General features: G+C 46.6%; 1 protein-coding gene across 1 annotated transcript in view; it reads right to left on the bottom strand.

Moving 5' to 3' along the window:
- Window positions 1-10,183: 10,183 nt before the first annotated feature.
- Window positions 10,184-12,272, bottom strand: part of STIP1 (stress induced phosphoprotein 1) — a 35,105-nt gene continuing 33,016 nt past the window's right edge. The window contains exon 14 of the mRNA XM_060758433.2: window positions 10,184-10,710. Within this exon, the coding sequence (XP_060614416.2) occupies window positions 10,638-10,710 (73 nt within the window). The 3' untranslated portion in view covers window positions 10,184-10,637. The remainder of the gene's footprint in view (window positions 10,711-12,272) is intronic.

Here is a 12,272-nt window from a genome sequence, read left to right as displayed (position 1 = left end):
AATGAAGGCCCCAAAAAGCTTGTTTATGAGGATAGGTGACTTTCATTCATGTCAGAATGCCGATCTGATGAAGACCAGGGGAAGAGAGGAAGCCACAGGGAGGAGGGAGCAAGCTTGTTTTCTGCTTCCTTGGAGACTAGGACGCGGAACAATGGCTTCAAACTACAAGAGAGGAGATTCCATCTGAACATTAGGAAGAACTTCCTGACTGTGAGAGCCGTTCAGCAGTGGAACTCTCTGCCCCGGGGTGTGGTGGAGGCTCCTTCTTTGGAAGCTTTTAAGCAGAGGCTGGATGGCCATCTGTCAGGGGTGATTTGAATGCAATATTCCTGCTTCTTGGCAGAATGGGGTTGGACTGGATGGCCCAGGAGGTCTCTTCCAACTCTTTAATTCTATGATTCTATGATTCTATGAAAGGCACGAAAAGAGATGCGGAAACACTTCCTCTTTTCCACGTTGGCCCCTGACATACACCAAAGCCCAGCTTGTGCTCATGTGTTCAGAGAAATGGGGAGGGCAGGGAGGCCAGAAAGTGATTTCCCTTCAACTTCCCCTGATGCAACCCCTTCGGGAAGGAGGAAAAACACATCAGCTATGCCTTGAGTTTGGGAATTATAGTTCACCTACATTCAGAGAGCGCTGTGGACTCAAACAATGATGGACCTGGACAAAACTTGGCACGAATAGTCAGTATGCCCAAATATGAACACCAGTGGAATTTGAGGAAAATAGACCTCGACATTTGGGAGTTGTACTTGCTGGGATTTGTAGTTCACCTACAATCAATCAGCATTCTGCACTTCACCAATGATGGAATTGAACCAATTTTGGTACACAGAATTCCCATAACCAACAGAAAATACTGGAAGGGTTTTGTGGGCATTGATCTTGAGTTTGGGAATTATAGTTCACCTACATACAGAGAGCACTGTGGACTCAAACAATGATGGATCTGGACCAAACTTGGCACAAATATTCCATATGTCCAAATATGAATCCAGATGGCATCTTGGGGAAATAGACCTCGACATTTGGAAGTTGTAGTTAGTGGGATTTATAGTTCGCCTACAATCAAAGAGCATTCTGAACTCCATCAATGATGGAATTGAACCAAACTTGGCACACGGAAGTCCCATGACCATCAGAAAACACCGGAAGGGTTTTGTGGGCATTGACCTTGAGTTTGGGAATTATAGTTCACCTACATTCAGAGAGCACTGTGGACTCAAACAATGATGGATAATGGACCAAACTTGGCACGAATATTCCATTTGCCCAAATATGAACATGGATGGAGTTTGAGGAAAATAGACCTTGACATTTGGAAGTTGTAGTTACTGGGATGTATGGTTCACCGACAATCAAAGAGCATTCTGAACTCCACCAATGAGAGAATTGGGGCAAACTTCCCACACAGAACTCCCATGAGCATTAGAAAATACTTAAGGCCATCCAGTCCAACTCTCTTCAGCAGGGCAAGAAAACATAATCAAAGACCTCCTGACATAGAGCCATCCAGCTATAGATATAGATAGATAGATAGATAGATAGATAGATAGATAGATAGATAGATAGAAGATACTAGATATGATTCACACACAGAGAGATATAGTATCATAGATTTGAAAGGGACTCCTAATGAAGGACAATGGTATGTTGCATGTTCCAGAGTAGACCAACCAGACAATCTCTACATCGACACTGACAAAGAAACAACAAGAAATACTGTTTACCTATAAACATAAAGAAATTACATATATTAGAAACCAATAATTACTTTATTTTCAAGATCACCAGACTGGGCCACAGCAACGCTTGGCAGGGGACTGCTAGTGGGCCAATAAGATCGAAGCTTGCCCATAGAATCATAGAATCAAAGTTTTGGAAGAGACCTCAAGGGCCATCCAGTCCAACCCCATTCTGCCAAGAAGCAGGAAAATTGTATTCAAATCACCCCCGACAGATGGCCATCCAGCCTCTGTTTAAAAGCTTCCAAAGAAGGAGCCTCCACCACACTCCGGGGCAGAGAGTTTCACTACTGAACAGCTTTCACAGTCAAGAAGTTCTTCCTAATGTTCAGGTGGAATCTCCTTTCTTGTAGTATGAAGCCATTGTTCCACATCCTAGTCTCCATGGAAGCAGAAAACAAGCTTGCTCCCTCCTCCCTGTGGCTTCCCCTCTCATCTTGACCCATGACCCTAATCATGTCTCCTCTCAGCCTTCTCTTCTGCAGGCTAAACATGCCCAGCTCTTTAAGCCACTCCTCATAGGGCTTGTTCTCCAGACCCTTGATCATTTTAGTCGCCCTCCTCTGGACACATTCCACCTTGTCAACTCTCACATATTTATCCAGGGCTATCATGTTTCCTCTCAGCCTTCTCTTCTTTAGGGTAAACATGCCCAGCTCCTTAAGCCGCTCCTCATAGGGCGTGTTCTCCAGACCCTTGATCATTTTAGTCGCCCTCCTCTGGACACATTCCAGCTTCTCAACTCTCACATATTTATCCAGGGCTATCATGTTTCCTCTCAGCCTTCTCTTCTTTAGGGTAAACATGCCCAGCTCCTTAAGCTGCTCCTCATAGGGCATGTTCTCCAGACCCTTGATCATTTTAGTCGCCCTCCTCTGGACACATTCCAGCTTGTCAACTCTCACATATTTATCCAGGGCTATCATGTTTCCTCTCAGCCTTCTCTTCTTTAGGGTAAACATGCCCAGCTCCTTAAGCTGCTCCTCATAGGGCGTGTTCTCCAGACCCTTGATCATTTGAGTCGCCCTCCTCTGGACACATTCCAGCTTGTCAACTCTCACATATTTATCCAGGGCTATCATGTTTCCTCTCAGCCTTCTCTTCTTTAGGGTAAACATGCCCAGCTCCTTAAGCCGCTCCTCATAGGGCTTGTTCTCCAGACCCTTGATCATTTTAGTCGCCCTCCTCTGGACACATTCCAGCTTGTCAACTCTCACATATTTATCCAGGGCTATCATGTTTCCTCTCAGCCTTCTCTTCTGCAGGCTAAACATGCCCAGCTCCTTAAGCTGCTCCTCATAGGGCGTGTTCTCCAGACCCTTGATCATTTTAGCCGCCCTCCTCTGGACACATTCCAGCTTGTCAACTCTCACATATTTATCCAGGGCTATCATGTTTCCTCTCAGCCTTCTCTTCTTTAGGGTAAACATGCCCAGCTCCTTAAGCCGCTCCTCATAGGGCGTGTTCTCCAGACCCTTGATCATTTTAGTCGCCCTCCTCTGGACACATTCCAGCTTGTCAATATCTCTCTTCAATTGTGGTGCCCAGAATTGGACACAATATTCTAGATGTGGTCTAACCAAGGCCGAATAGAGCATGGGGAGCATGACTTCCCTGGATCTACACTATGCTCCTATTGATGCAGGCCAAAATCCCATTGGCTTTTTTTGCTACCACATCACATTGTTGGCTCATGTTTAACTTGCAATGACGACGTGTGTGTCCGCTTGCCCCTTCACCGGGTGAGCGAACTCCCCCACAGCACACTGTTGCAATCGACGACTTCTCTAGTAGGATTGCAAGCCGAGAAAAAGAGGAAGCGTTGCAAAACAGCTGGCAGGGTCTCCATTTGAATCATCCTGGGTCTGAATCACTCTGAATCTGGAGACCGATTGCCGTTGCCGCTTTCCCAACCCACATAGTGCCTAGCAACTTGCCCTTCATTATGCTACAATCCTCTTATGACTACTGCGGTTGCTCAGTTGCCATTTTTGGCATACTCAATCTGCTGCCATCAGCAGTCTATTATTGTAAGTCGCTTCTGGTGTTTCATCTATGCTGACGATCGTGCCCTGGGGGAGATGGAGCAGGGTATAAATATTTATTATTATTATTATTATTATTATTATTATTATTATTATTATTATTATTATGACCTGGAAAGGAATCCCACTGGAGCATTGCAGCGGCTTATGAGACTGTGAACCACGGCCTCCTCCTGAGAAAAATGTAGAATATCACAAAGGACGACCACCTCACCCGCCTCATAGGAAACCTGCTACAAAACAGGAGCTTCTTTGTTGAGTTCCAGAGCCAGAGAAGCAGATGGCGGAAACAGAAGAATGGCCTGCCTCAGGGGAGCGTGCTTGCTCCATCCATGTTCAACATTTACACAAATGACCAGCCACTGCCAGAAGGGACAGAGAGTTTCATCTATAGGTTCTTGTGGGTTTTTTCGGGCTATAGGGCCATGTTCTAGAGGCATTTCTCCTGACGTTTCGCCTGCATCTATGGCAAGCATCCTCAGAGGTAGTGAGGTCTGTTGGAATTAGTACAATGGGTTTATATATCTGTGGAATGGCTGGGGTGGGGCAAAGAGCTCTTCTCTGCTGGAGCTAGGCGTGAATGTTCCAACTGACCACCTTCATTAGCATTTGAAGGCCTGGCTGAGCCTGGGAAAATCCCCTGTTGAGAGGTGTTAAGATGTGCCTGGTTGTTTTCTCTCTGCTGTTTTGTTGTTGTAATTTTAGAGTTTTTTAATACTGGTAGCCAGATTTTGTTCATTTTCATGGTCTCTTCCTTTCTGTTGAAATTGTCCACATGCTTGTGGATTTCAATGGCTTCTCTGTGTAGTCTGACATGGTGGTTGTTGGTGTGGTCCAGCATTTCTGTGTTCTCAAATAATCTGCTGTGTCCAGGCTGGTTCATCAGGTGCTCTGCTATGGCTGACTTCTCTGGTTGAAGTAGTCTGCAGTGCCTTTCATGTTCCTTGATACGTGTCTGGGCAATGCTGCGTTTGGTGGTCCGTATGTAGACATAGTTTCATCTATGCTGATGATCATGCCATCACCGCTCAAGCAGGGAGCTTTGAGATGGTTGAACAGAAGCTCTCCGAAGCTCTAGGTGTTCTTACTGCCTCTTACATGGAAAACCACCTGGTCTCTAATCCATCTAAAACACAGACATATGCTTTTCATTTCAAGAACAGACAAGCACCCCAAGCTCTGAGGATTATTACCTGGGAAGGAATCCCACTGGAGCATTGCAGCGCACCCAAATACCTGGGAGTCACTCTGGACCATGCCCTGACATACAAGAAGCACTGCCTGAATATCAAGCAAAAAGTGGGTGCTAGAAACAATATCATACGAAAGCTGACTGGCACAACCTGGGGATCACAACTAGACACAGTGAAGACATATGCCCTTGCACTATGCTACTCTGCTGCTGAGTATGCATGCCCAGTGTGGAACACATCTCGCCACAGTAAAACAGATGTGATTCTGAATGAGACATGCCTCATTATCACGGGGTGCCTGTGCCCTACACCACTGGAGAAATTATACTGCTTAGCTGGTTTTGCACCACCTGACATCCGCTGGGAAGTAGCAGCCAATAGCGAAAGGACCAAAGCAGAGACATCTCCAGCTCATCTCTTGTTTGGGTATCAGCCAGCACGCCAACAACTAGTTTCCTAAGATCTACAGAGACACTCGCCGGAACACCTCAGCAAGTGAGAGTCCAAAAGTGGCAGGCTCAAACCCAGAACCTCAATCCATGGCTGATACCGAATGAGAAACTCCCTCCTGGGCACACAGAAGACTGGGCAACTTGGAAGGCGCTGAACAGACTGCGCTCTGGCACCACGAGATGCAGAGCCAACCTTCAGAAATGGGGCCACAAAGTGGAATCCACGACATGCGAATGTGGAGAGGAGCAAACCACTGACCACCTGCTGCAATGCAACCTGAGCCCTGCCACATGCACCATGGAGGACCTTCTTGGCCAGATACTGGTCAAGGGACATTTAATCAACTACCATGCTTGCAAATTTTGTGTTTTTTCTGTTTGTTTGTTTGTTTTTGTTAAAAATGTAATACAAATGTCTGGTTGCTGATGACACGATAAATAAATACCAAGTCATGACAACACGTCTTCCTTAAACTAGACCTGAGGGAAGCAGATAATCCCTGTTCTCTTTCCATAACGCAAAGGAATGAGGAGAAAACTTGAGTATGTTTGTGTCAGTAAGTGGAGCTGTTCAGCAATGGAACTTTCTGTCTCGGAGTCTCAGTGGAAGCTCTTTCTTTGGAGGCTTTTAAACAGAGCCTGAATGGCCATCTGCCAGGAGGGCCTTGATTGCCTCTTCCTGCCTGGCAGAACGGGGCTGGACTGGATGGCCCCTGGAGTCTCTTCCAACTCTTTATGATTCCAGGTAGGACAAACCCAGGGCCCTTGGGCTTTTTTTCTCAGGACCGCCTTCCTCTCACCATCCTATCCTTCCTTCCTGTTCTGTTTCCTTCCTCCTTCCCTCCCTTCCACTCTTTTGTCCTTCCTTCCCTCTTCCTTCCCCCTTTCTCCTTCCTTCCCTCCCACTTTTGTCTCTCCTTCCCTTTCTCCTCCCTTCCCTTTTCTTTCCTTCCTTCCCTCTTTTGTCTCTACTTCCTTCCCTCTTTCTCCTTCCTTCCCATTTGTCTTTCCTTCCTCCTTGCCTTTCTCCTTCAGTCCTTCCATTTTGTCTTTCCTTCCTTCCCTCTTTTGTCTCCTTCCTTCCACCCTTCCCTCCTCCTTTTCTTAGCTCCCTTTCACTTTCTCCTTCCTTCCTTCTTTTCCTCTTTTGTCTCTCCTTCCCTCTTTCTCCTTCCTTCCTCCCTTCTCCTTCCTTCCCTTCTGTCTTCCCTTCCTTCCCTCTTTCTCCTTCCATCCTTCCCTTTTGTCTTTCCTTCCATCCTTCCTTTTGTCTTTCCTTCCTTCCCCCTTTCTCCTTCTATCCTTCCCTTTTGTCTTTCCTTCCTTCAATCTCCTCCTGTCCTTCCTTTTGTCTTTCCTTCCTTCCCTTTTTCTTTCCTTCCTTCCCCCTTTTTCTCCTTCCATCCTTTCCTTCTTTCCTTCCTTCCATCCTTCCCTTTTGTCTTTCCTTCCTCCCCTTTCTCCTTCCGTCCTTCTTTTGTCTTTCCTTCCCTCCTCTCCTTCTATCCTTCCCTTTTGTCTTTCCTTCCTTCAATCTCCTTCCGCCCTTCCTTTTGTCTTTCCTTCCTTCCCCCTTCTTTCTCCTTCCATCCTTCCCTTTTGTTTTTCCTTCCTCCCCTCTCTTTCTCCTTCCTTCCTTTTTGTGTTTCCTTCCTTCCCTCTCTTTCTCCTTCTATCCTTCCCTTTTGTCTTTCCTTCCTTCCTTCCTTCCATCTTTCCTTCTTTCTCCCTTCTCTTCCCTTCCCTTTCATCCTTTTCTTCCTGCCTTTCTTCCTTCTCTTTCTCCTTCCTCCTTTCCTTCTGGGGATGTTTAGCTGGGAGAAGAGAAGGCCGAGAGGGAACACGAGAACCATGTTTCAAGATTTCAAAGGGTCTCCCATTGAGAAGAGGGAAGACTAACTTTCTGCTGCTCTAGGCTACGAAAAGGGAGTAATGGGTTCAAATGTTAAACATGCCCAGCTCCTTAAGCCGCTCCTCATAGGGCTTGTTCTCCAGACTCTTGATCATTTTAGTTGCCCTCCTCTGGACACATTCCAGCTTGTCAATATCTCTCTTCAATTGTGGTGCCCAGCCTTGCGGACCTTTTCCCTACAGGTGTTGGCTACTTGTTTGAATTTTTCTTTGGTGATTTCTCCCTTTTTCCACTTCTTGTGCATGTCTCTTTTGTGTTTTAGCACAATTAGAAGGTCTTTGGACATCCATTCTGGCTTCTTTGCACTTGTCCTATTTTTTCTCTTTGTTGGGACAGTTTGCAATTGTGCCTTGAGTATTTCACTCTTGAGAAATTCCCATCCATCTGTAACTCCTGACTGTGAGAGCCATTCAGCTGTGGAACTCTCTGCCCCGGAGTGTGGTGGAGGCTCCTTCTTTGAAAGCTTTTAAACAGAGGCTGGATGGCCATCTGTCAGGGGTGTTTTGAATGCAATATTCCTGCTTCTAGGCAGAATGGGGTTGGACTGGATGGCCCATGAGGTCTCTTCCAACTCTAGGATTCTGTGATTCAGAACTTGGCTTTGACCATTTGGAAGGACTTCCTGAGCGTAAAAAGCTGTTGGAGAGTGGCCTAGGCTACCTGGGAGTGTGGTGGAGTCGCCTTCTTTGCAGGCTGTCTATAAAGAGTGCTTTGATTGTGCCTCACTGCATGGCAAGAGGTTGGACTGGATGACCCTTGGGGGTCTCTTCCAGCTCTAGGATTCTGTTTCAGGAGTAGGCAATACAGTGTCTCATGGAGACACTTTTTCTCTCCCATCCACCATCTCATCCTGACCAAGACCAACCCTTTTGGGATCTAAACATTTCCTGTCTCCGAAAGAAAAGAGGAAGGAGAGGAAAGGGCAGGGAGGGGACTTGGGGAGAAGCCCCTACATCCTGCCCCACCTGCCGTGCAGCCCCCCAAGTTGGAAAGGTTGCCCGTGCATATTCTAAACCAGTGTTTCTCAACCTGGAGGTCGGGACCCCTGAGGGGGTCGTGAGGGGGTGTCAGAGGGGTCGCCAAAGACCATCAGAAAACACAATATTTTCTGTTGGGCATCAGGGTTCTGTGTGGGAAGTTTGACCCAATTCTATCGTTTGTGGGGTTCAGAATGCTTTTTGATTGTAGGTGAACTATACATCCCAGCAACTACAACTCCCAAATGTCAAGGTCTATTTCCCCCAAACTCCACCAGTGTTCACATTTGGTTATATTGAGTATTTGTGCCAAGTTTGGTCTGGATCCATTATTGTTAGAGTCCACAGTGCTCTCTGGGTGTGGGTGAACTACAACTCCCAAACTCAAGGTCTGTGCTCACCAAATCCTTCCAGTATTTTCTGTTCGTCGTGGAAGTCCTGTATGCCAAGTTTGGTTCAATTCCATCATTGGTGGAGTTCGGAATGCTCTTTGCCTGGGTGAATCCTTTGTTGGGAGGTGTTAGCTGGCCCTAATTGTTTCCTATTTGGAATTCAAGGTTTGGCTGCTTCCTGCCTGGGTGAATCCTTTGTTGGGAGGTGTTACTTGGCCGTAATTGTTTCCTATCTGGAAGTCAAGGCTTTGCTGCTTCCTGCCTGGGTGAATCCTTTGTTGGGAGGTGTTAGCTGTCCCTAATTGTCTCCTATCTGGAATTCAAGGTTTGTCTGCTTCCTGCCTGGGTGAATCCTTTGTTGGGAGGTGTTAGCTGGCCCTAATTGTTTCCTCTCTGGAATTCAAGGTTTGGCTGCTTCCTGCCTGGGTGAATCCTTTGTTGGGAGGTGTTAGCTGGCCATAATTGTTTTCTATCTGGGATTCAAGGCTTGGCTGTTTCCTGCTTGGGTGAATCCTTTGTTGGGAGGTGTTAGCTGGAAGTAATTGTTTCCTCTCTGGAATTCAAGGTTTGGCTGCTTCCTGCCTGGGTGAATCCTTTGTTGGGAGGTGTTAGCTGGACCTAATTGTTTCTTCTCTGGAATTCAAGGTTTGGCTGCTTCCTGCTTGGGTGAATCCTTTGTTGGGAGGTGTTAGCTGGCCCTAATTGTTTCCTATCTGGAATTCGAGGCTTGGCTGCTTCCTGCTTGGGTGAATCCTTTGTTGGGAGGTGTTAGCTGGCTCTAACTGTTTCCTATCTGGAATTCAAGGTTTGGCTGCTTCCTGCCTGGGTGAATCCTTTGTTGGGAGGTGTTAGCTGGACCTAATTGTTTCCTATCTGGAATTCGAGGCTTGGCTGCTTCCTGCCTGGGTGAATCCTTTGTTGGGAGGTGATAGCTGGCCCTAATTGTTTCCTATCTGGAATTCGAGGCTTGGCTGCTTCCTGCTTGGGTGAATCCTTTGTTGGGAGGTGATAGCTGGCCCTAATTGTTTCCTATCTGGAATTCAAGGTTTGGCTGCTTCCTGCTTGGGTGAATCCTTTGTTGGGAGGTGATAGCTGGCCCTAATTGTTTCCTATCTGGAATTCACAGCTTGGATGCTTCCTGCCTGGGTGAATCGTTTGTTGGGAGGTGTTAGCTAGCCATAATTGTTTCCTCTCTGAAATTCAAGGTTTGGCTGCTTCCTGCTTGGGTGAATCCTTTGTTGGGAGGTATTAGCTGGCCGTAATTGTTTCCTATCTGGAATTCAAGGTTTGGCTGCTTCCTGCTTGGGTGAATCCTTTGTTAGGAGGTGTTAGCTGGCCCTAATTGTTTCCTATCTGGAATTCAGGGTTTGGCTGCTTCCTGCCTGGGTGAATCCTTTGTTGGGAGGTGTTACCTGGACCTAATAGTTTCCTATCTGGAAATGAAGGAAGGTGAACTCAAGCAGCCAAGGCCACTAACTTTGCTTTTTTATTGCATGTGCAGCAGACAAAAAAAAAAAAAAAAAAAGATGCAGCCTCAGAGCCGAACGAAATCAGACAACCAACGAATGATGAGCTTCTCGGGGCCATCATCACAGGCCAGGAGAATTAAAACTGCAAGAAGGGAAAGAGAGAAGGAGGAGGAAGAGAAGAAGAGGGCAGCTCACAAGTGGGAAGAACTGCTGGGACAGGTCAACGAGCCATGATATTGGATAGGCCAGGCCCAGAAGGAGCTGACAGGATGGTCTGGTGTGAGCACACGCGTGTGCAAGTGACAAAAAAAAAGCCACACCCCACGGGACTGTACAAGTCTTTGCCTCTGGCAGAGGGGTGCGCCCCTTGGACGGCGCTGCCCAGCATCCCAAAGTCCCAGCTGCCCTTTTCAACAGGGAAACGGAGGGAGGGCGCAGGATCAGAAACATCACCGAATGGCAATCAAACCGACGTCCATGAGCTTCTGGATTTTCTGAGCAATGACGGGATTCTTCAAGTGTCTGTGGAAAGAGAAGGAAGGGACTTGTCAAGAGTGGCACCTCTATCAAAGGAGGGATTGTGGCGGGATTGTGGCCGCAGCTGCATTAAGATTATTCTGACCAAAAGGTCATGAGTTCGAAACCAGCCTGAGTTGGAGTGGGCTTCCAACCAATTGTGTAGCCTGTTGTTGACCTTTGCAACCCGAAAGACAGTTGTATCTGTCAAGTAGGAAAATTAGGTACCATCTTAAAATGTGGGGAGGCTAAACTAACTGATTTATGAGGCTATAAAGAAGACTCCAGCAAAGCATTCCACCGGGGAAGCATGCGGGGAATGCGGAAGTGCTTCATCAGCATCGCAGATGGACGATGAAAGCAACAGCTCCCCTGGCGGCCAGAAAAAGTTAAAGACAGTTGCATCTGTCAAGTAGGAAAATTAGGTACCACCTTAAAGTGTGGGGAGGCTAAATTAACTTATTTATGAGGCCATAAAGAAGACTCCAGCAAAGCATTCCAGTGGGGAAGCATGCGGGGAATGCGGAAGTGCTTCATCAGCGTCGCAGATGGATGATGAAAGCAACAGCTCCCCTGGCGGCCAGAAAAAGTTAAAGACAGTTGCATCTGTCAAGTAGGAAAATAAGGTACCACCTTAAAGTGTGGGGAGGCTAAACTAACTGATTTATGAGGCCATAAAGAAGACTCCAGCAAAGCATTCCAGCGGGGAAGCATGCGGGGAATGCGGAAGTGCTTCATCAGCATCGCAGATGGACGATGAAAGCGACAGCTCCCCTGGCGGCCAGAAAAAGTTAAAGACAGTAGCATCTGTCAAGTAGGAAAATAAGGTACCACCTTGTGTGGGGAGGCTAAATTAACTACCGTATATACTCAAGTATAAGCCGACCCGAATATAAGCCGAGGCACCTAATTTTAGCACAAAAAAACTGAGAAAACGGATTGACTCGAGTATAAGCCGAGGGTGAGAAAAACAGCTGCTATGGGTAAATTGCAAAATAAAAATAGATACCAATTAAATTACATTAATTGAGGAATCGGTAGGTTATATATTTTGGATTATTTACAAAAATGGTAATTTAAGATAAGACTGTCCAACTCTGATTAAATGATTATTTACCTTCTTCAATGTAAATGTGCTTACATATCCTTCCAATAATAATAAACATAATAATAATATATAATAATAATCTATATATATAAATCTGTAAGGGGCGTCCAACGGGACAGCAAAACTCAACACCCCCCCCCAACGAAAATTAACCAAAATTCCCATGCACATACCTCAACCCACAAGGTACAAACATATTGAATAAAAATAAAAAACAACACAACAACACACTCACAAAAGGACAAAACAACTGAGCATGCGCAAAGGCACAAAGTCCCCGGCGCATGCACATGGCCAAACGGCCAATGCAGGCCGAAGTCCAAAACGCCTGGAGGGCCAAAGTTTGCCCATGCCTGTGTTATGTAGATCCACAGGTCGTAGCAAGTCACCCTTTTGGGATCCTCCCTCTGCAATGAAAGCAGAACTCAGCCCCACATGTGTGTGTTTGCTCTCCCCACAC

The sequence above is a fragment of the Anolis sagrei genome, chromosome 12 (genome assembly GCF_037176765.1).
Source record: "Anolis sagrei isolate rAnoSag1 chromosome 12, rAnoSag1.mat, whole genome shotgun sequence".
NCBI lineage: Eukaryota > Metazoa > Chordata > Lepidosauria > Squamata > Dactyloidae > Anolis > Anolis sagrei.
The sequence above is the reverse complement of the archived record's forward strand: the minus strand, read 5'-3'. Positions and strand labels throughout refer to the sequence as shown.